The 21215-nt window shown below is 42.2% G+C and overlaps 1 protein-coding gene across 1 annotated transcript in view; it reads right to left on the minus strand.

The window, feature by feature from the left end:
• The window catches only part of OPRK1 (opioid receptor kappa 1), a 280410-nt gene that overhangs the window by 78702 nt on the left and 180493 nt on the right, over positions 1-21215 (minus strand). The window contains exon 2 of the mRNA XM_073676726.1: positions 19196-19525. Coding sequence (XP_073532827.1) covers positions 19196-19494 — 299 coding nt within the window. The 5' untranslated portion in view covers positions 19495-19525. The remainder of the gene's footprint in view (positions 1-19195; positions 19526-21215) is intronic.

The raw sequence follows: 21215 nt of genomic DNA on the forward strand, positions 1-21215 counted from the left end.
GTCCTGCTGTCACCATAGTTACCCAGTGCCCAGTCAGCGACATGTAACGCCCCTGTCCATACCTACTTGTCCAAGTGTCTGTGGTGAAATGCACCCTGTCACACACAGAGTTTCTCAGAGAAGCGGTGATGTTGTGTGCGACATGCTGGTGGAGCGCAGGCACACCTTTCTTTGAGAAGTAGTGCTGACTGGGCATCTGGTACTGGGGCACTGCGACGGACATAAGGTCTCGAAAATCCTCTGTGTCCGTCAGGCGGAAAGGCAGCATTTCTGTAGCCAAGAGCTTGCAGATGGTGAAATTCAACCTCTTAGCTTTCTCATGGCTAGGAGGAAATGGTCTTTTACTTGTCCACATCTGAGGGACCGAGGGCTGGCTGTTGTGCTTAGACGGGGTTGAGAAGGGTGACCCCGCCAAACTGCCGGTCTGTGAGGAAGATGCAGGCGGACATGTTAGGTTGCCTTGATCCAAAGATGGTGCTATCGATGACGGACAGCGCTCAACACCAGCTGATGTTTCCACCTCCAAAGAAAATGATGACCTGCCAATCACGCTGGCTGTTGCGGGTAAAGAGGTGGCAGGTCTGCATCCCAAAACAGGTGTGAGTGCTGTCCCCACAGTCACAGAGGATGAAGAGGCCGCGGATGCACAAGATGTGGCAGACGGTGGTTGGCCCAGCCGGCTAGGCCGCATTGTAGCACAGTGAGCTTCCCACTGCAACTTATGCTTCATATCCATGTGGCGGTTCATGCATGAAGTACTCAAACTATGTATTTTTTGGCCTCTACTTAGCTTTTGCTGACTAATGTTACAGATAACACGAGTTGGGTCATCCTTATCGATCTGAAAAAATGCCCAGGCTATGCAAGGCTTAGCACCCTTGCGACCTGAAGAGCCACCAGTTGTGTTTGAGGATGCAGTTGTTGACGTGCTTCCAGTACTATGTCTCTGTCCAGGAAGGCGTAACCTGACCTCGTCGTCACAAGCATCCTCCTCCACCTCCTCTGCTGACCTCATCGACTGGCTGACTGTGGGTTGACAGTAAATGGGATCTCCAACCTCGTCATCATCACCCTGTCTGTTATCACACCAGTCGTCCTCAGAGCCAACCTCTTCCTGCCCTGACAAAAAACTAAAGTTGTCGCTCCAATCAGGTATTTGAGTCTCATCATCGTCTTCCTCATTGTCTCCACCAACAGGAGTTACAGTTTGGGAATGAGGGTCTACATTAACGTCAGAACCTTCTGCGTCTGTTCCTGGATCCGACTCATAAAGATTCTGAGCATCAGTGCAAATCATTTCCTCGTCTGGATTCACAGAAGCTCTGGAGCAGACATCTGATTCCCAGGCTATAGTATGAGTAAACAGCTCTGCAGACTCAACCATCTGTTCTACCCCATACTCAGACGGGCAGCTGGAGACTTGGGAGCTGTGAGGAAGCAAGTGCAATTGGGGTGACACCTCTGAGGACTGGAGTATTTGTGATGTTGAAGTTGAGGTGGAGGAGAGCCCACTTAAAGGAGCACTTGATATCCGTTGAAGCACCTGCTGTTTTTGTGCCTCATCTGGAATTTGTAGCGATTGGCGAGGCCGTAAGAAAGGGATCTTATCACATTGTCCGCTAAAAGAAGTAGACATCTTAGTTTAGCTGGAAGATAGTCTTTCTTCTGCAGATGTTACTGTTGCTTTAAAACCTACCCCACGGACACAACCTTTTTTTCAGTTCCCAACATGCCTATTCCCCTTTCCACCATCAGCAGGCCTTTTTCCACTCCTTTTGGTGGTTAACTAATTGACAACTTTGGAGTTGTTTGCACAAAAAATAATGGATGGGAGCCGAGCAGAGCTGAGTGGCCAAACTGTGGTATTAGCCCAAAAGTATTGGCTTGGTTAGATGCAGTAAAACAATTTTATTACATACACAGGTGGTGGAGGTTAGTATAGATGGACTAATAGAACAAGTCCCACACACTGCTACAAGCCCAAAAAATTTTTCAGAGATAGATGCAGATAAAAATTATTTTTAATTTGCAACCTGGTGGAGGTTAGTATAGATGGACAAATAGAACAAGTCCCACACACTGCTACAAGCCCAAATATTTTTTCAGAGCTAGATGCAGAAAAAAAAATATTTTTAACTTGCAACCTGGTGGAGGTTAGTATAGATGGACTAATAGAACAAGTCCCACACACTGCTACAAGCCCAAATTTTTTTTCAGAGCTTGATGCAGATAAAAATTATTTTTAATTTTCAACCTGGTGGAGGTTAGTATAGATGGACTAATAGAACAAGTCCCACAAACTGCTACAAGCCCAAATGTTTTTTCAGAGCTAGATGCAGATAAAAAATATTTTGAATTTGCAACTTGGTGGAGGTTAGTATAGATGGACTAATAGATCAAGTCCCACACACTGCTACAAGCCCAAATATTTTTTCAGAGCTAGATGCAGATAAAAATTATTTTTAATTTGCAACCTGGTGTAGGTTAGTATAGATGGACTACTAGAACAAGTCCCACACACTGCTACAAGCCCAAATATTTTTTCAGAGCTAGATGCAGATAAAAATTATTTTTAATTTGCAACCTGGTGGAGTTTAGTACAGATGGACTAATAGAACAAGTCCCACACACTGCTACAAGCCCAAAATTTTTTTCAGAGCTAGATGCAGATAAAAATTATTTTGAATTTGCAACCAGGTGGAGGTTAGTATAGATGGACTAATAGAACAAGTCCCACACACTGCTACAAGCCCAAATATTTTTTCAGAGCTAGATGCAGATAAAAATTATTTTTAATTTGCAACCTGGTAGAAGTTAGTATAGATGGACTAATAGAACAAGTCCCACACTCTACTACAAGCCCAAATATTTTTTCGGAGCTAGATGCAGAAAAAAAATATTTTTAACTTGCAACCTGGTGGAGGTTAGTATAGATGGACTAATAGAACAAGTCCCACACACTGCTACAAGCCCAAATTTTTTTTCAGAGCTAGATGCAGATAAAAATTATTTTGAATTTGCAACCTGGTGGAGGTTAGTATAGATGGACTAATAGAACAATTCCCACACACTGCTACAAGCCCAAATATTTTTTCAGAGCTAGATGCAGATAAAAATTATTTTTAATTTGCAACCTGGTGTAGGTTAGTATAGATGGACTAATAGAACAAGTCCCACACACTGCTACAAGTCCAAATATTTTTTCAGAGCTAGATGCAGATAAAAATTATTTTTAATTTGCAACCTGGTGGAGGTTAGTACAGATGGACTAATAGAACAAGTCCCACACACTGCTACAAGCCCAAATTTTTTTTCAGAGCTGCATGCAGATAAAAGTTATTTTTAATTTGCAACCTGGTGGAGGTTAGTATAGATGGACTAATAGAACAAGTCCCACACACTGCTACAAGCCGAAGCCCAAATTTTTTTTCAGAGCTAGATGCAGATAAAAATTATTTTGAATTTGCAACCTGCTGGAGGTTAGTATAGATGGACTAATAGAACAAGTCCCACACACTGCTACAAGCCCAAATTTTTTTTCAGAGCTAGATGCAGATAAAAATTATTTTTAATTTTCAACCTGGTGGAGGTTAGTACAGATGGACTAATAGAACAAGTCCCACACACTGCTACAAGCCCAAATATTTTTTCAGAGCTAGATGCAGATAAAAATTATTTTGAATTTGCAACCTGGTGGATGTTAGTATAGATGGACTAATAGAACAAGTCCCACACACTGCTACAAGCCCAAATATTTTGTCAGAGCTAGATGCAGATAAAAATTATTTTTTATTTGCAACCTGGTGTAGGTTAGTATAGATGGACTAATAGAACAAGTCCCACACACTGCTACAAGTCCAAATATTTTTTCAGAGCTAGATGCAGATAAAAACTATTTTTAATTTGCAACCTGGTGGAGGTTAGTACAGATGGACTAATAGAACAAGTCCCACACACTGCTACAAGCCCAAATTTTTTTTCAGAGCTGGATGCAGATAAAAGTTATTTTTAATTTGCAACCTGGTGGAGGTTAGTATAGATGGACTAATAGAACAAGTCCCACACACTGCTACAAGTCGAAGCCCAAATATTTTTTCAGAGCTAGATGCAGATAAAAATTATTTTGAATTTGCAACCTGCTGGAGGTTAGTATAGATGGACTAATAGAACAAGTCCCACACACTGCTACAAGCCGAGGCCCAAATATTTTTTCAGAGCTAGATGCAGATAAAAATTATTTTGAATTTGCAACCTGGTGGAGGTTAGTATAGATGGACTAATAGAACAAGTCCCACACACTGCTACAAGCCGAAGCCCAAATATTTTTTCAGAGCTAGATGCAGATAAAAATTATTTTTAATTTGCAACCTGGTGGAGGTTAGTATAGATGGACTAATAGAACAAGTGCCACACACTGCTACAAGCCCAAATATTTTTTCAGAGCTAGATGCAGAAAAAAAATATTTTTAATTTGAAACCTGGTGGAGGTTAGTATGGATGGACTAATAGAACAAGTCCCACACACTGCTACAAGCCCAAATTTTTTTTCAGAGCTAGATGCAGATAAAAATTATTTTTAATTTGCAACCTGCTGGAGGTTAGTATAGATGGACTAATAGAACATGTCCCACACACTGCTACAAGCCCAAATATTTTTTCAGAGCTAGATGCAGATAAAAATTATTTTGAATTTGCAACCTGGTGGAGGTTAGTATAGATGGACTAATAGATCAAGTCCCACACACTGCTACAAGCCCAAATATTTTTTCAGAGCTAGATGCAGATAAAAATTATTTTTAATTTGCAACCTGGTGTAGGTTAGTATAGATGGACTAATAGAACAAGTCCCACACACTGCTACAAGCCCAATTTTTTTTTCAGAGCTAGATGCAAATAAAAAATATTTTTAACTTGCAACCTGGTGGAGGTTAGTATAGATGGACTAATAGAACAAGTCCCACACACTGCTACAAGCCCAATTTTTTTTTCAGAGCTAGATGCAGATAAACATTATTTTTAATTTTCAACCTGGTGGAGGTTAGTATAGATGGACTAATAGAACAAGTCCCACACACTGCTACAAGCCCAAATATTTTTTCAGAGCTAGATGCACATAAAAATTATTTTGAATTTGCAACCTGGTGGAGGTTAGTATAGATGGACTAATAGAACAAGTCCCACACACTGCTACAAGCCCAAATATGTTTTCAGAGCTAGATGCAGATAAAAATTATTTTTAATTTGCAACCTGGTGTAGATTAGTATAGATGGACTAATAGAACAAGTCCCACACACTGCTACAAGCCCAAATATTTTTTCAGAGCTAGATGCAGATAAAAATTATTTTTAATTTGCAACCTGGTGGAGGTTTGTACAGATCGACTAATAGAACAAGTCCCACACACTGCTACAAGCCCAAATTTTTTTTCAGAGCTGGATGCAGATAAAAGTTATTTTTAATTTGCAACCTGGTGGAGGTTAGTATAGATGGACTAATAGAACAATTCCCACACACTGCTACAAGCCCAAATATTTTTTCAGAGCTAGATGCAGATAAAAATTATTTTGAATTTGCAACCTGCTGGAGGTCAGTATAGATGGACTAATAGAACAAGTCCCACACACTGCTACAAGCCGAAGCCCAAATATTTTTTCAGAGCTAGATGCAGATAAAAATTATTTTGAATTTGCAACCTGGTGGAGGTTAGTATAGATTTACTAACAGAACAAGTCCCACACACTGCTACAAGCCGATGCCCAAATATTTTTTCAGAGCTAGATGCAGATAAAAATTATTTTTAATTTGCAACCTGGTGGAGATTAGTATAGATGGACTAATAGAATGATGCTATACCCAAAAGGTTTTACTTGGCTAGGTGCAGTAAAAAAATGTTTATTCTATACACAGGTGGCGTAGCTTGCAACACAGATAGGCTACTCCACTGACTAACACACACTGCAAGAGGCCTAAAAGGATTTGCTTAGCTAGATTTAGCCAAATGCTGTGAAAAAAACTTGCACAGCACTGGCACAGACCTGCCTGGCAAAAAGTGATAGGAACTGATGTAACCTAGCCCTCAAAAGGACTGCAATTACAATTAGTCCCTACTCCCAACCTATCTATTTAAGAGCACAGATCTGCCTGATAAACGTCGTAGGAAATGATGTAACCTAGTCCTCTAAAGGACTGCAATCACAGCTATTCCCTACTCCCAAGCTATCTGTAGATTTGTGTGAAAATTGGCTTGAAATGAACACTCAAAGTATAGCGCACACAGCAACAGCGGTGCCGTCTAACACGCAGCTGCAGCAGGGAGAAAATGGTGGCGACGTGGAAAATGGCTGGGTCTTATAGGGCAAGGACATGTGACATACACTGCCAATGACACATGCCCTTGCTTGTGTGAAAAAAATCAGTTCGCTCCGTGTGTGCGCTGCTGATAGGCTGACAGATTGCACCTCCCCACTGTAAATGCGGGAATGAGAAAAAAAATGGAGATCTTCATTATTTATGCAGAGATCCATCCCCTGCCCCTCCCCCCGCCCCGCTGTACACTCAAACTGCGTATTAACATTAATTTCCAGCATTACTGAGAAAAATTCCAGTTATGATTTTGGTGCATGAACAGTTATCGAACATAACCTCGAACAGCCGGATTTTTTTCAAATCGTTCGTGTTCGCCGAACGGTTCGAACACCGCCCAAAACAGCTCGAATTTGAGATTGGCGAACAGTTCGAGTCGAACACCGCTCATCTCTAGAGATAATGGGAAAAAAAAACATCAACATAGGACATGGGAAATAATAAGCAAAAGTGTTTTCTATAAAAAACATATACAAGGTGGGTGAAGATGAAGAAATGTAAAAATGTAATTCATTAAAATATGTGTGAAAATGTGTGGCGCAACAAAAATGTGTGAAAAGCAAAAATATTGCAAAGAAAATAAAGACAATAGTAGAAATAGTGCAAAGTATACATTATATTCATTAAAAAGAAACGAATATGTAAAATAAGATCCCTAGGTTCCTAGGAATGGTGAAGACGTGATCCATGGTGACACTGAACAGTTAAGTGGTCCAATCCAGAGAGACTGTTAATGCTTTATATGGAAATAAAAATACAAGATTGAGTTGATGATAAACACAAAAACTGATTAAACCCCAGTTTAAATAGACAAAAAAATATATATTTATATGTATGCACATACACACATACAGCATACATAGACCTGTTAGTTTGTTTGTAAAAGCCTGTGAAGAGGAGTTCCTCATTTAGGCAATGTGGAGATAAGCTAGGGAGGTTGAAAATCAATCTGGATTCCGGCATTAACAAATCAATAGATACATTACCCCCTCTAATATTGGTGTGAACCATGTCTAGCCCCATAACTCGTAACCCTCTTGCAAGACTTCCATGATTATCCAGAAGGTGCGATGCAACAGATGTAAGGGTAAGACACCCAAAACTAGTGTTGAGCATTCCGATACTGAAATATCGGGTATCGACCGATATTCGCGGTATCGGAGTTCCGATACTGAGTTCCGATACTTTTAGAATATCGAATACCGGAATCGGAAGCTCCCATAATGCCTGCGCTCTGCAGTGTCTCTAAAGGATGACAAGCTGGATGGCAGCGCTCAGCTTACTGTACTTGTCATTTAGTGTTAAAGGATTTATTAAAAAATTCTACATTATTCTTAGTTGTTTTCCTTCATGTAGAATTAACCTACAAGGAAAGAAAGGGTTTATTTTCATTCCGATATTTGTGTCCCATTGACTTGCATCGGTTTCCGGTATCGGAATCGGCGTTATCCGATATTTTTTGGGTATCGGTCTGATCCAATCTGATCCGATATTTCCCGATATCGGAAAGTATCGCTCAACACTACCCACCACCACAGCTTAGAATAAGCTCAATGTGAATCACAATGACACAGTCTGCTCTCCTCACTGCACAGTGATTACATGTTTTGGAGCACAGTTGGATTGAGTCAATGTGAAGGGTTGGGTAGTCTTATTACAAACACTTCTAGTAGTTCTCCTCTCATAATGACCCCAATGCGGCCAATCATAACTAACCATCCCCATACAAGTTACAAGGTAAAAAGAACACTCACTCACCATAGATTAGAACAGGTGTTACGCTGGCAAGTCCTTTAATAAAATAAAATAAAACTTAGGCTATGTGCCCACTTAGCTTTTTTGTAGCGTTTTTGCGGCGTATTTACGGCGGCAAAAACGCTTGGAAAACAGTCTGCCATGCAAAGCAATGTGAACTCGGATGTGCTGTGCACATGATGCGCTAATTTGCGCACCGAATTCGCATTGCTTTGCAAAACGCAGCATGACCATTTCTACCGTGATTACGCTGTACCTGGGATGAAGAGGAGACTACAACTCCTCTTCACCCCGGATGTAAATCTGCGTTTTTTCTCCAAGAGAGATGCAAAAACGCTCTGCATCAAATCTGCTACGTGGGCACATAGCCTTAAAGGACACGTCGGGGTCCACCAGACTGCAGAGTAGCTGCAGCAGCTGAGTCCCAGAGGAATGTTCAGCTAAGCACAGCTGAACATGAGCAGAAACACAGAAACCACACTTAGAATCCCTAGAACGAAACCTAAATGCTGACAATTACTGACCAGGAGGAAAGGGCCTGGCTGGACGCCACGAGAAAGCCCTTCTCCTGCGTACCACCCTAACATTACCCCCCTCTCTAGGGCTCCCCCCCCCCTGGAATTATGGATACACTAAAAAGCGGCCATAAGATCCAGAGCGTTGATATTGTCTACCGGCTCCTGTGCAGATTCCGCCGATTCAGCCAGAAAGGAACCAGAGAATTCATTGAGAGTAACCGGCTTGAGTAAAGAAACATGGAAGGTGTTTGAAATTCGCCAAGCGGCCGGCAATTTCAGCCGATAGGCCGCATCATTCACTTTGGCCAAGATTCTAAATGGCCCCAAATACCGGGGAGCAAATTTAGTCAAAACCACCCGGAGGCGAATATTGCATGCAGAAAGCCACACCAAGTCCCCAGGAGCATAACTTGGAGCAGGACGCTGATGCCTATCGGCCCTGACCCTCATACGCTCCTTAGAAGCATGCAAAGACTCCTGAGTCTGATCCCAGATATCCCTGGCATTCGTTGCCCAATCCTCCACAGCGAGAAGAGGCATAAGAAGCCCCGCTGACCATTCCCTAGATGGCTTAATTCGCGCACAAGAGACGCAGGTGGCGACAAAATGGGAGATATCAGTAGACATCTTGGGCCACCAATAGGACTGAGAAATTAGCTCTTTGGTCCGTTTGTTCCCAAAGTGCCCTCCAATCTTGGAGGAGAGACTCCAATGGAGAACCTCTTGCCTACGAGACTCTGGCACAAAGGTCCTCCCAGGTGGAAGTCACTTCAAGGTGACTGGGTTCACAGAGAGTAAACTCTCGGATGGGACAAAAAGCCATGGTTCTGACTCTTCACCCAGGGGGTCAAAATAGCGAGACAGAGCATCTGCCCGTGGATTAGATTTATGGATAAACCCCCTTGCCAGATTATCTGCAATGTATTCTGACATTGCTTTTGTCTCAGGGACTGACAAAGGATATACCCTGCCTCTTGGGGGTTCCGAACCCGGTAATAAATTTATGGCGCAATCGTACACTCACGTGAGGTGGTAGAGTTTCTGCAGCTTTTTTGGAGAAAACATCTGCATACTCCGCGTATTGAACGGGTAACGCTGCCAGCTCCGGAGGTAACTCAGAACGAAAAACGGGAAGCGCTGGACGAATACAATTTCCCTGGCAGGAAGAGCTCCACTGGATAACCTGACCAGTCGACCAGTCCAGATGGGGGGAATGCCTCTGGAGCCAGGGCAGGCCCAAAAGTACAGAATCCACCCCCTCCTCCATCACCAGGAAAGAAATAGATTCGTAATGGCTAGCTCCTATCTGGTGCTGTATAGCCTCAGTACGATGGGTAACCTCCTTAGGCAGAACAAACCCATTAACTAATCGGATTTTAACTGGATTAGGAAGTAAAATTAATGGAACTGAGTGGCTCTGAGCGAAAGACGCGGACATAAAGTTTGCCTCTGCTCCCGAGTCCACACAAGCTCCTATCTCCGCAGTCTTCTGATCAAGAATGACTGAGGAAGGCAACAGAATTTTGGAGGAAACAAATTCATTTTCTAGTGACTTGCCTCCAACAGACACTAGAACTCCCCGTTTAACATGCGGAGAGCGACTGGTGCATCGTCCAGGGCCCCGAGAGGTGTGGGACGATAGGACGGATTTTATAGACTGTTTGGGAGGACAAAGACCCTCTGTGCGTGACACCTCCATGGGCACAGAGGGGTCGAAATTGTCCGAACCCTCACTCAGAGGCACTGAGAAGGTTGGAGCAGAACGCTCCCGTAGCTTCTCAGCAGTCACCTCCAGTCGTCTCTCGGCAAACCGAAGGTCAATTCTGGTAGCAAGATTAATCAATGCCTCAATCATTACTGGCACCTCTCGGGTAGCCAACGCATCTTTTACATGGGAGGCCAGACCTCTCCAGAAAATGGGAATCAGAGCTTTGTCTGGCCAATCCAACCCAGCTGCTAGAGTGCGGAAACGCATCGCATAGTCGCTTACAGATGACGTAGCCTGACTAATAGCGAGAAGACACATGGCAGTGTTATTGGTGACCTCAGGACCAAAAAAGACCTGTTTGAGGTCTGTTGTGAAACCGGCTACAGTCTGCACAACTGGATCCGACCGTTCCCAGAGTGGAGTAGCCCACTCCAGCGCCCGCTCGGAGAGCAAGGAAAATATAAATCCCACCCTAGACCTATCAGTGGGGTACACCTGCGGTTGTAACTCGAAGTGCACCGCACATTGAAGTAACATTGTAACTCGATGTGCACCCCCGACTGGTCCGAGAGCTTCCAGATAACTTACTTGGAAGCGCTAGGCGAGGAGTTGGGACAGGGGAGGGTATTAGGGCGGCTACCGTCTGGCCCACAGCCTGAGCAGTCAGAGTTGGAATGTCCAGAGTCGGTGCACATTGTTCTACTCGTTGCAACCGAGACTCCAGCTGCTGGATATAGCGTTGCATCGAGGATGAGCCGTTCTGACTCTGTGCAGTAGCCGACATACTCAGCCAGACCCTGGCCTAGACTAATGTTATGCTCGTGTGTCCTTTAATAAAATAAAATAAAACTTAAAGGACACGTCGGGGTCCACCGGACTGCAGAGGAGCTGCAGCAGCTGAGTCCCAGAGGAATGTTCAGCTAAGCACAGAAAAAGAAATGAACTAGTGTGTTAAGTGCACACACAAGTAGTAACTAAACAAGGTACAATGCTGGGCGTTAACAACACTCCAGAAACGAAACTGATAAACTTCTGCACTGCAAGACACCGCTGTGCAGAGCAGGAAGGATTTGGCAGCATGAAAAGCCTGAGCACTAGATGGCGGCGTATAGAGCTGCAGATAGCTGCTGGCCAGGAAAGGCCTGGAACCTAAGTTCCTAAAGAGGAGGAGGATCTCTGCAGCACCCAACACATGGATGTAAAAGCGGCAGTGTGACCACACATACAATGGTGGACCCTGGAATACTGGATCGGTAGCAAGGACGCCTCCGTGGCGTGGACACCAACTGGTGAAACGACACGGTAGAGCGTGCTGCTCACAGCATTCCCCTAGCCCTAATTGATGGCTAGGATGACTAGAGAGCTTTCAGCAGGAACCCTTGACAACGACTCTCACACACTGCATTTACTGCCAGAGACCTCACCACAGGTTAGAAAGAGATAGACTAGGCACCGGGGCGGAGCCCACGGAGCCCTTAAATACACTAGAGACAGCCCCAGCCCCCCAGGACAACCAACCACGCTGTACCAGACAGCAGGGGCATGACTTAGCGGCACATGATCGCAAGAGGGCGTGGCTTAGCGGCACATGACTGCAGGGGGCATGGCTTAGCGGCACATGACCACAAGGGGCGTGTCTTAGCAGCACATGACCGCAAGGAAGCGTGGCTTAGCGGCACATGAGCAGAAACGCCCTTCTGCGTACAGGCCTAACAACAGGCTTGGTGGGGCACCAAGAAGAGCAAGAAACCCTCCGGTCCCAGCGTTTCAGCGCTGATCGTAAAAGCCATGTCCGCCTCCAAAGAGCGCAGTGTGTTGTCTCTGGCTACCCTGAAGAAGGCTCTGGCTGCTGGAGGGTATGATGTTTAGAAGAATAATGGCCACCTGAAGCTTGCCATCAAGGGTCTGGTCACCAAGGGCACCCTGGTCCAGGTGAAGGGCAGTGGTGCCTCCGAATTCTTCAATCTGAATAAGAAGCAGCAGAAAACAAAGGACAAAGTGGCCAAGAAGGACCTGGCTGCTGCGTCTAAGCCCAAGAAACCCACAGCCAAGAAAGCGGCCAAATCTCCAAAAAGGCCCAAAATGGCAAGAAGACTGCAGCAGCAGTGGCCAAAAAAGCAGCCAAGAACTCCCAGAAGCCGAAGGCCGCTCCAGAGCCCAAGAAGGTGATGAAAAGCCTCGCTAAGAAGGTGACCAAAACCAAAGCTGCCAAGAGTCTGGCTAAGAAGGCGGCTAAAGCCAAGAAGCCCGCGGCAAAGAAATAAGGGGAGCCGCTCTCTCCTAATAACACAAAGGCTCTTATCAGAGCCTCCACCTTAACAGAGGCTGGACAGACATCTGTCTGAGATGGTTTAGTGAATCCTGCATTGAGCAGGGGGTGGGACATGATGACCCTGGAGGTCTTCTCCAACTCTAACATTCTATGATTCTATGATTGTATGAATTCCAGCAACCATAGTGGTGGTAGGAGCAGTACAGCAGAGTTGGAAGCGGTACACTTGCTTTGGCAATGCTACTGTGTATTTAGTCCTGCCAATAATGCTCTTTTGAATATAAAAGAATAACTGCTAGAAAGATTTGTAATAAGACTCAAATACGGCACTATACTGCCCCCCCCCCCCAACTGACTGCTGAAGTTGGAAGCTGTCGATTAATCACACTCAGATCTGTTGTGAGGAGAGCAGATTCTTTGTCAATACATGTTTCACATTGGGCCTGTTCTAAGCTATTGTGGGGGACGTTTTCCTCTTTTTCCTAGTGTGTTGCTATCTATTTATGATTGGTCAGCATCAGAAAGAGGAAGAAGTACACGGACGCAGTGAAATTTATCTGGTGGTGCCCACTTTGATTGCTAATATCTCTGTAACGAAGAGTAGCAACAAAGAAATATATTCTGCTCTGCAGCACCTATTATATCATGTGTCCAGTTCAAAAGGAAAAATTTGGTAAAAGTTCCTCTTTACAAGCAGAGATAACAAGAATATATATCTGTCCACAAGCAGTGCTCATTTAAATCTACTTTGAACCTCCAAGTGGTATTATACTCTCTGTATTTTCCAGGTTGCAATTATGTTAGTCTCAAACTGCTCTAGACTCTAATGCACTCACATTGTGCTCTTAGGGGAATGGAGGAACTATTAATTTAAAAAGCGATATGACAGGGCCATATACAAGTTAAGGATGTAGAGAGAAACTATTCTGTACATATTCCAAACACAACAATGGGGACTCAGAACTCTTACAATTCCTTTGGACCAAATTAGGTCTTTACCCAAATCTGATAACAAATCAAATTCATGCAGTTCATTTTGATTGCAATCATTTGGGGGTTTTAAGATATTTTCCATTTTATTTATGGTATATCTCAATGCATTTATATGAAGTGGTGAGTGGATCCTAGAGATTGATCTGCGCTAGAGAAATTATTATTTTGTGTAGCCATAAAACATTCATTGGATAATAAGTGAATAGTCTCCATGGAGCTTTGAGAGCATGCATCTAATGAGATGATAATAAAATAGGGATGACTAGTCAAAGGTTGAGTCTGGTGTGATTACAGAGAATTTATCATCATAATAAAAATACAACCCATACTTTATATACACAGGTCTTATCTTTCATTAAAATTATGAAAAAAGCAATACTTATCTTACCTAGCAAATTAACTGGTAACCAATAGCAGTATATTGCTGTTCTGTAAACGGGGATCACAATATGCAAATTAAATAGAAACTGTAGGTTCATTACAGCAAAGGGAAAGTTATAAGTACCAAATTCTCATGATTGTTATTGATTACTATCATTATGAATAGTCTATATTTTATACAATTAGTGGAATGTGTACATATATGGACCCTGACTTAAGATGAGTGGATCGATCCATAGAGAATCAAGTTTCCTGAAATTCACAGTTTCACACTAATTCAAACATTTTGAGATTTAATTTGCAGTTCTCAAAAAAAAAATAGATAAAACATGCCCGGCATAATTTCCTACACTGCTGATGCATCAGCGAGTGGGCTAATGCTATTTTGCGATGCCTTGTGGGCCTCTCCAAAATGCCCTGTAGCTATGACACAAAAGTTATATCCAACTCAATAATACTTCATATACTGCATATGACGCGCCCCCTGGGCCATGTAGTACTCGGTGCCAGGCCAGTCGTTGCTAGGGGAGATGTCACAGTGGCGGTGACCCGGTCCATGACCCAGGGCGGTCAGTAAAAGGAGATTATAGTTTTTATGGTTTAATGTTCGTGACGCCACCTGTGGTATGCGGCTATATGGAGCCGCATCTGCGGAGCAGGTCCTCTGGAGCAGTTGGTAATGCAGCAGAGTTGGTTCAGCTCTCCACAGGTAGAGCTAAGCTCCAGGGCGTTGCTGTGATGGTAAATGATGAGGTAGTTGTTGTTGTGCAGTGTAGTGTAGGGGATGATGGCGCAGCAATAATTCACAGAGACAGTGAGGTGCAATGTTCAGGGTTTACTCACGATTATCATGTTGCTCCTGGTTACAACTGCAGATTATAACCACCCACTTCGTCCTGCGTTCACCACGGGAGGGGTTCAGCAATCCCTCAGGTAACTCAAGAGCACTTAACGGGACCCCTTTCTGTTTGCCTTTCTCAGTCGTCTTCCTGCGCTGGCTCTCACCCTCCTGCCCTGCGCCTTGCAACCAGTGTCCCAAGCCGGTAACCTCAGATCTTGGCGGGCAACCTGGAGTTCCCTGGATCCTGTGCGGCTACTTTTTTGGCGATTAATTGCGGCTGTGGCAACTACACCCTGAAAATGTAGAAGCCTCTGGTTTCTAGCTGAATATTGTAATTCCCACTAGTTAGGGGCCGGTTTGCGGCCAGATCATTCCACGTCCTGGTAGATTCGGGCGTACGGGTGGCCTCCAGCACTTCCCGTACCCCAAGGATCCCCTTGTTCTTTCTGGAGCCTTCCTCCCTGCTCCTCTCTTCTTTTCAGTCTCACCTCCTGGGCCTCTCTCACTCAGGCCCACTCCTCCCGAGCAGAGCTGCTGCAGAGCTCCTGTTCCTTTCACTGTCCTCCTCTCACTGAACCCTTTCTAGATGGTTCCATCCCTTCTTATACTACTGCTGAAGTGCTCCCCTGATCGTCTTCCTCCACCCACACCCACTACATGGTTCTGCCCTTCAGCTAGGGACCAGGGACTGTGCTCTCCCTTAGGAGCAATCTCGCCCTGCCCTCTGAAGTGGAGTGTAATGTATGTAAGTGGTTGGGTCCCGGGCAGCACTCAATCCCTAACTGAGAGTGAGATACCACACCTCTGGGTGAGATGCAGCACCTCCGTGGTGACTGAACCCTCAGAGGCGCCACACGTATAAGGCTAAGTGCCCACGATGCAGAAATGCTGCAGATTTTTTCCGCATCTCCCTGGCAGGAAAAACGCATGCGGATTTTACATGCGTTTTTGCATGCATTTCTGCATGCGGGTTATCAAGCGCTTTTCCAAGCGATTTTAGCATCACTTGGAATAGTGCTTGACAACTTGGTCACACTATATAAATCCATGCAACCGGCTTAAGGATTTATATAGTGTGACCAAGTTTATAGTTAAAAAAAAAGAATAAAAATGATAAAAAATAAACATTATACTTACCTTCCGATGGCCCCCGGTCTCCTGTGCGATGCGTCCGGTCTCTTGTACGGCTCGCGATGGTCTAAAAGGACCTGCGGTGACGTCATTTAGTCATGTGACAGGTCACGCGATCGCCGACATCAGCGGTCGCGTGACCTGTCACATGACTAAATGACGTCACTGCAGGTCCTTTTAGACCATCGCAAGCCGTACAAGAGACCGGACACATCGTACAGGAGACCAGGGGACATCGGAAGGTAAGTGTAATGTTTATTTTATATTTTAAATTCTTTTTTTAACAGGTATTATGATACCTGGGTCTAGAGCAGAGTCTCCTCTTCTCCAGACCCGGGTACCATCCGAACATTGAATCGCTTAATATCCGCATGTGCACATGTAGTCATGCGGATATTAAGCGATTCAATGCAAGTCAATGGTGGCAATTACGCTGCGTGTCTGCAAAATTAATGGACATGCTGCGTATTTTTCCGCAATGATAATCCGCAGCGGAAATTTCCGCAGCATGTGCACAGCACATGCGGATTATCATTGGGGACCATGGGGCACGCATTGCTAAGCGTTTTTTAAGCATTTTTGCTGAGGAAATTCAGCAGCAAAAAAACTTGAAAAATGCATACTGGTCACACAGCCTAATACTTGTCAATCACAGTATTACCATTGCAATGTATAAAAATCAATATGAAACTAAATATGGAGTAATTTACATATGTGAACAGGAACTTCCATCATAATGTCACTAAATAATGATGCATCATGGAGGCATATATTACAGTAGTATGCAAAATAATAGCAGTGTGTTCAAAAACATGAGTTAAGCACAAAATCTTTATACTAGTTTTTATTTCCATGCATTGGGAACATTGCACACTTTTCTAATTCAAAACATGAAGAGAAATGTATATAATTTTTAACTACTTTACAGAAAATAACAAAAAATGAACATTGGGCTGTTCTAAAAAAAAGCAGTGTCTGCATTTGTCCTTACAAACTCACAATATGTACTCTTTTTTTGATGATTTAGCATTCCTGTGAATTACTAGCCTAATATTTAGTTGTATACCCACACATTTTTAGAACTGCTTCACATCTATGTTGCATAGAGTCAACCAACTTCTGGCACCTGTCAACTGTTATTCCAGCCCAGGCTCCTTTGACTACATCTCACAATTTTTTGGCATTTGTTTGCCTCAGAAATGGCATTTTTGATGTCACCCCACATGTGTTCTATTGGATTAAGGTCCGGGGATTGCGCTGGCCACTCCATGGTCTCAATTTTGTTGGACTGGAACCAAGATTTTGCTTGTTTACTGGTGTGTTTAGTGTCGTTGTCTTGTTAAAACACACATTTCAAGGACATATCCTCTTCAAGTATTTTAATGTATGCAAACTGGTTCATGATCCCTGGTATGCGTTAAATAGGTCCGGTACCATAGTAAGAGAAATATACCCATATCATGATGCTTGCACCACCATGCTTCACTATCTTCAGAGCGTACTGTGGCTTGAATGCAGAGTTTGGGGGTCGTATGACGAACTGTCTGCAGCATTAGGACCCAAAAAGAACTATTTTACTTTCATCAGTCCACACAGTGTTTCTCCATTTCTCTTTAGGCCAGCTGATGTGTATCCGCACAAATTGGCAAATTGTATCCGCTTCAGTACATGTCTTTTTTTTAACAGTGGGACTTTGTGGGGACTTCTTGCTAAGAAATTAGCTTCACACAGGCGTATTCTAACTGTCACAGTACTCACAGGTAACTTGAGACTGTCTTTGATCATCCTGGAGCAAGTCATCGGCTGAGCCTTTGCCATTCTGGCTATTCTTCCATCCATTCGAATGGTAGTCTTCCATTTTCTTCCACGTCTCTCTAGCTTAGATTTCCATTTTAAAGCATTGGACATCATATTAGCTGAACAGCCTATCATTGTCTGCACCTCTTTATCAGTTTTACCTTCTCCAATCAACTTTTCAATTAAAGTATGCTGTTCTTCTGAACAATGTCTCCAACGACCCATATTTCTCAGACTTTCAAAGAGAAATGCATGTACAACATGTGCTTGCTTCACCCTAAAATAAGGGCCACCTGATTCACACCTGTTACTTCACAGAATGCTTGACTTCACTAATTGAACTCCACACTGCTATTATTTTGAACACACCCCCTTTCAATTAATTATTCAAATACACAGACTAAAAAACATGCAGATCATGAATGCTGAGTCTGTTGGTTTTCTTAGAATCTACTGCACCAACTGGCAAATTGTTTGACATGTGGTAATATAATTTATGCCAAAAACAGGGATTAATCTGGTTAGTCATATTGGACTGCTATTATTTTGAACACTAGTGTACACATCTTAACATTATCTTTCCACTTACCTGTGCAAGCATGGTGACTAACTTAATCAAACTGAAGAGACCCCTCCAAATCTTGCACCTTCATTTGAACCCAAAATATATGTCTTGCCCTTAAAGAAGACATCCCTCTTTATTAATTAAGTCTGTGTATATGTGCATGTAGTTTAGTGTGTGTGCTAATATAATCATCTACCACCATCTTCTCAGGTATCCAGCGCCGTTTTGTTCTTCTCAGTGACATCACCACTCTGCAGACTCTCTGGGTCAACTGCGTTTTGCGGAAGTCCGCAAAAGTGACTTTTACAATGTATGCTTATCAGCATCAGAACAAGGCTCCATAGACTTACATTGTAAAACAGACTTGGACATTTGGCAAGTATGGCCAAACCTACTTAACTGATCACATACAGTAAATCTTTCAGAATGTAGCTTCTCCGATTAAAATATAACATTCTGTAGACTTCATTAAAATGAATTTCAACTGATTTAGAAATATACAGTACTATATGAAATGCCATGGCTTGAAACTCTGTTAAGTCTATGCCTTCTGATCAGAGACAATCTATTGAAAAAACTTAATTTCAAATATTTCAGAGCAATACCAATTGGCTAAGGTAATCTGCTAAGCCGAATTATCTTGCATTTTGGCAAATGATCTGCACAGCAGTTTAGAAGATATAACACGTAGAACCTCTGAAAATATTGCAATATTCTCTCATAATAATAATAATATTACTCACTAATATTGCTAACTTCTAGTAATAGTCAATCAGTATTATTTAGCATGTTAAATGATTGTCATGTTATTCACACTTTGAGAATACACAAAGATCTGTTCGTATTGAGATCATTCAAAAGTTTACTTACCGTATGATTACAAACATAACCAGTGCGTTGCCCACCAAGCCAACTACAAAAACCATGGAGTAGACTGCTGTAATAATGACAGAAATTGTAGGCGAAATAGTAGTATGGTTGCTCTCATGCATCGGTGACACTGTATAATCACTAACATTCTCATAGTCACCCCATCCCACCAGCAAACTGGAGTTGGGATAACAGATGGAAGTGCAGACTGGTATGCAACCTGGGGAGCATGTGGTATCCATTGAAGCTCTCTTTGCGTCAACCTCCTCCTCTCGAAAAATCTGTACTGGAGATTCCATTGGTGCAAAGCAACTGAAGTTCTGGAAAACACTGTATATACACAAAAAATTGTGAACAGTGGTCATTTTACTAAGCAAGTGAAAATAAAACAAAAGTAATTATACTAATTAATATATAATAATATAAATAATATAATTAAAAACTAATAAACATTTATGATACTTAATTTACTCATTTTTTTATTAATATTTCAAATAACAAACCAAGAGTCAACACAACAAAGCATAACTATACAATAATATTTGATACAACATAAATTATTTCACACTATAGCAGTACATGAAATCCTTGCAACTCAAATGTGCAAGGTCCCAGAGGACTCTGTTTGCTGCTATAAAGCCACCAGCACATGGTCTTCTTCGTATGGACTAATAATCCTTTCATCATGTCTATAAATAATATCTTTATTCTAAATAAAATTTTTCATATTTTCATTTGTAAAGCCACAGATTGGTTCAAATTGTCCTTGATTGGTTCAGCATATGACCAATGTAAAAGAAGAAAAAAGTCAAAAAAATTACAAATTAGGACAATGATTTTTATGCAAAACTGTCCCTCGCTATTGATCTGTTAAACTGCTGAATGTATTATCTTAGCATGATAATAATATCTTTATTCTAAATAAAATTTTTCATATTTTCATTTGTAAAGCCACAGATTGGTTCAAATTGTCCTTGATTGGTTCAGCATATGACCAATGTAAAAGAAGAAAAAAGTCAAAAAAATTACAAATTAGGACAATGATTTTTATGCAAAACTGTCCCTCGCTATTGATCTGTTAAACTGCTGAATGTATTATCTTAGCATGTGTATAACTTTACATTTCTCAATATTCAGTTGTATCAGAAACATTGTATCTTTGCTATGTATTCTCCCCCACAGGTATTTTGCATTGTTCTCTAATTTCATGCAAATTTTCAGGGCAGATTGTGCCACAATGCTGATTTCCTGCAATAGCAAAATTCAGTTTAAACTAGAGGTTTACATACACTACATATAAAAAGACACATATGCATGTTTTTTTCAATATCTGACATGAAATCAGAATAAACCTTGCCCATTTTAGGTCAATTAGGATTACCATAATTTTTAATATTTGCCAAATGCCAGAATAATGAAAGAGAGAGAATGTTTTAAGGCATTTTTATTACTTACTGCAAAGTCAAAAGTTTGGCTGGACATTATATTCCCATCTTGTTTGTACTTGCGTACAATTGTTTGTACAGATGAACGAGGCACCTTTGGGTATCTTGAAATTGTACCCAAGGATGATCTAGACTTGTGCAAGTCCACAATTCTCTTCCTGATATCTTGGCTGATTTCTTTAGACTTTCCCATGAACCTACTCAAAGAAGCAGTGTGTTTCAGGTGTGCATTAAAATACATCCACAGGTGTGTCTCTAATTAACTCAACTGTTGCCAAAAAACCTATCAGAAGCTTCCAAACAAATAACATCATCATATGGGCAGTCCAGAATTGTTTAACGGCATAGTAATTTTAGTTTATGTAAACTTTTGACTTTGCAGTAAGTAATTAAAATGCCTTAATACATTCTCTCTCTCTTATTATTCTGGCAATTGGCAAATATTAAACATTATGTTAATCCTACTTGACCTAAAATGGGAAAGGTTTATTCTGATTTCATGTCAGATATTGAGAAAAACATGCATATGTTTTTTATATAGTGTATGTAAACTTCTGGTTTCAACTGTAGTTCTC

This window comes from Phyllobates terribilis, unplaced genomic scaffold (genome assembly GCF_046119375.1).
Source record: "Phyllobates terribilis strain yellow unplaced genomic scaffold, ASM4611937v1 Scaffold_4__5_contigs__length_816908805, whole genome shotgun sequence".
NCBI lineage: Eukaryota > Metazoa > Chordata > Amphibia > Anura > Dendrobatidae > Phyllobates > Phyllobates terribilis.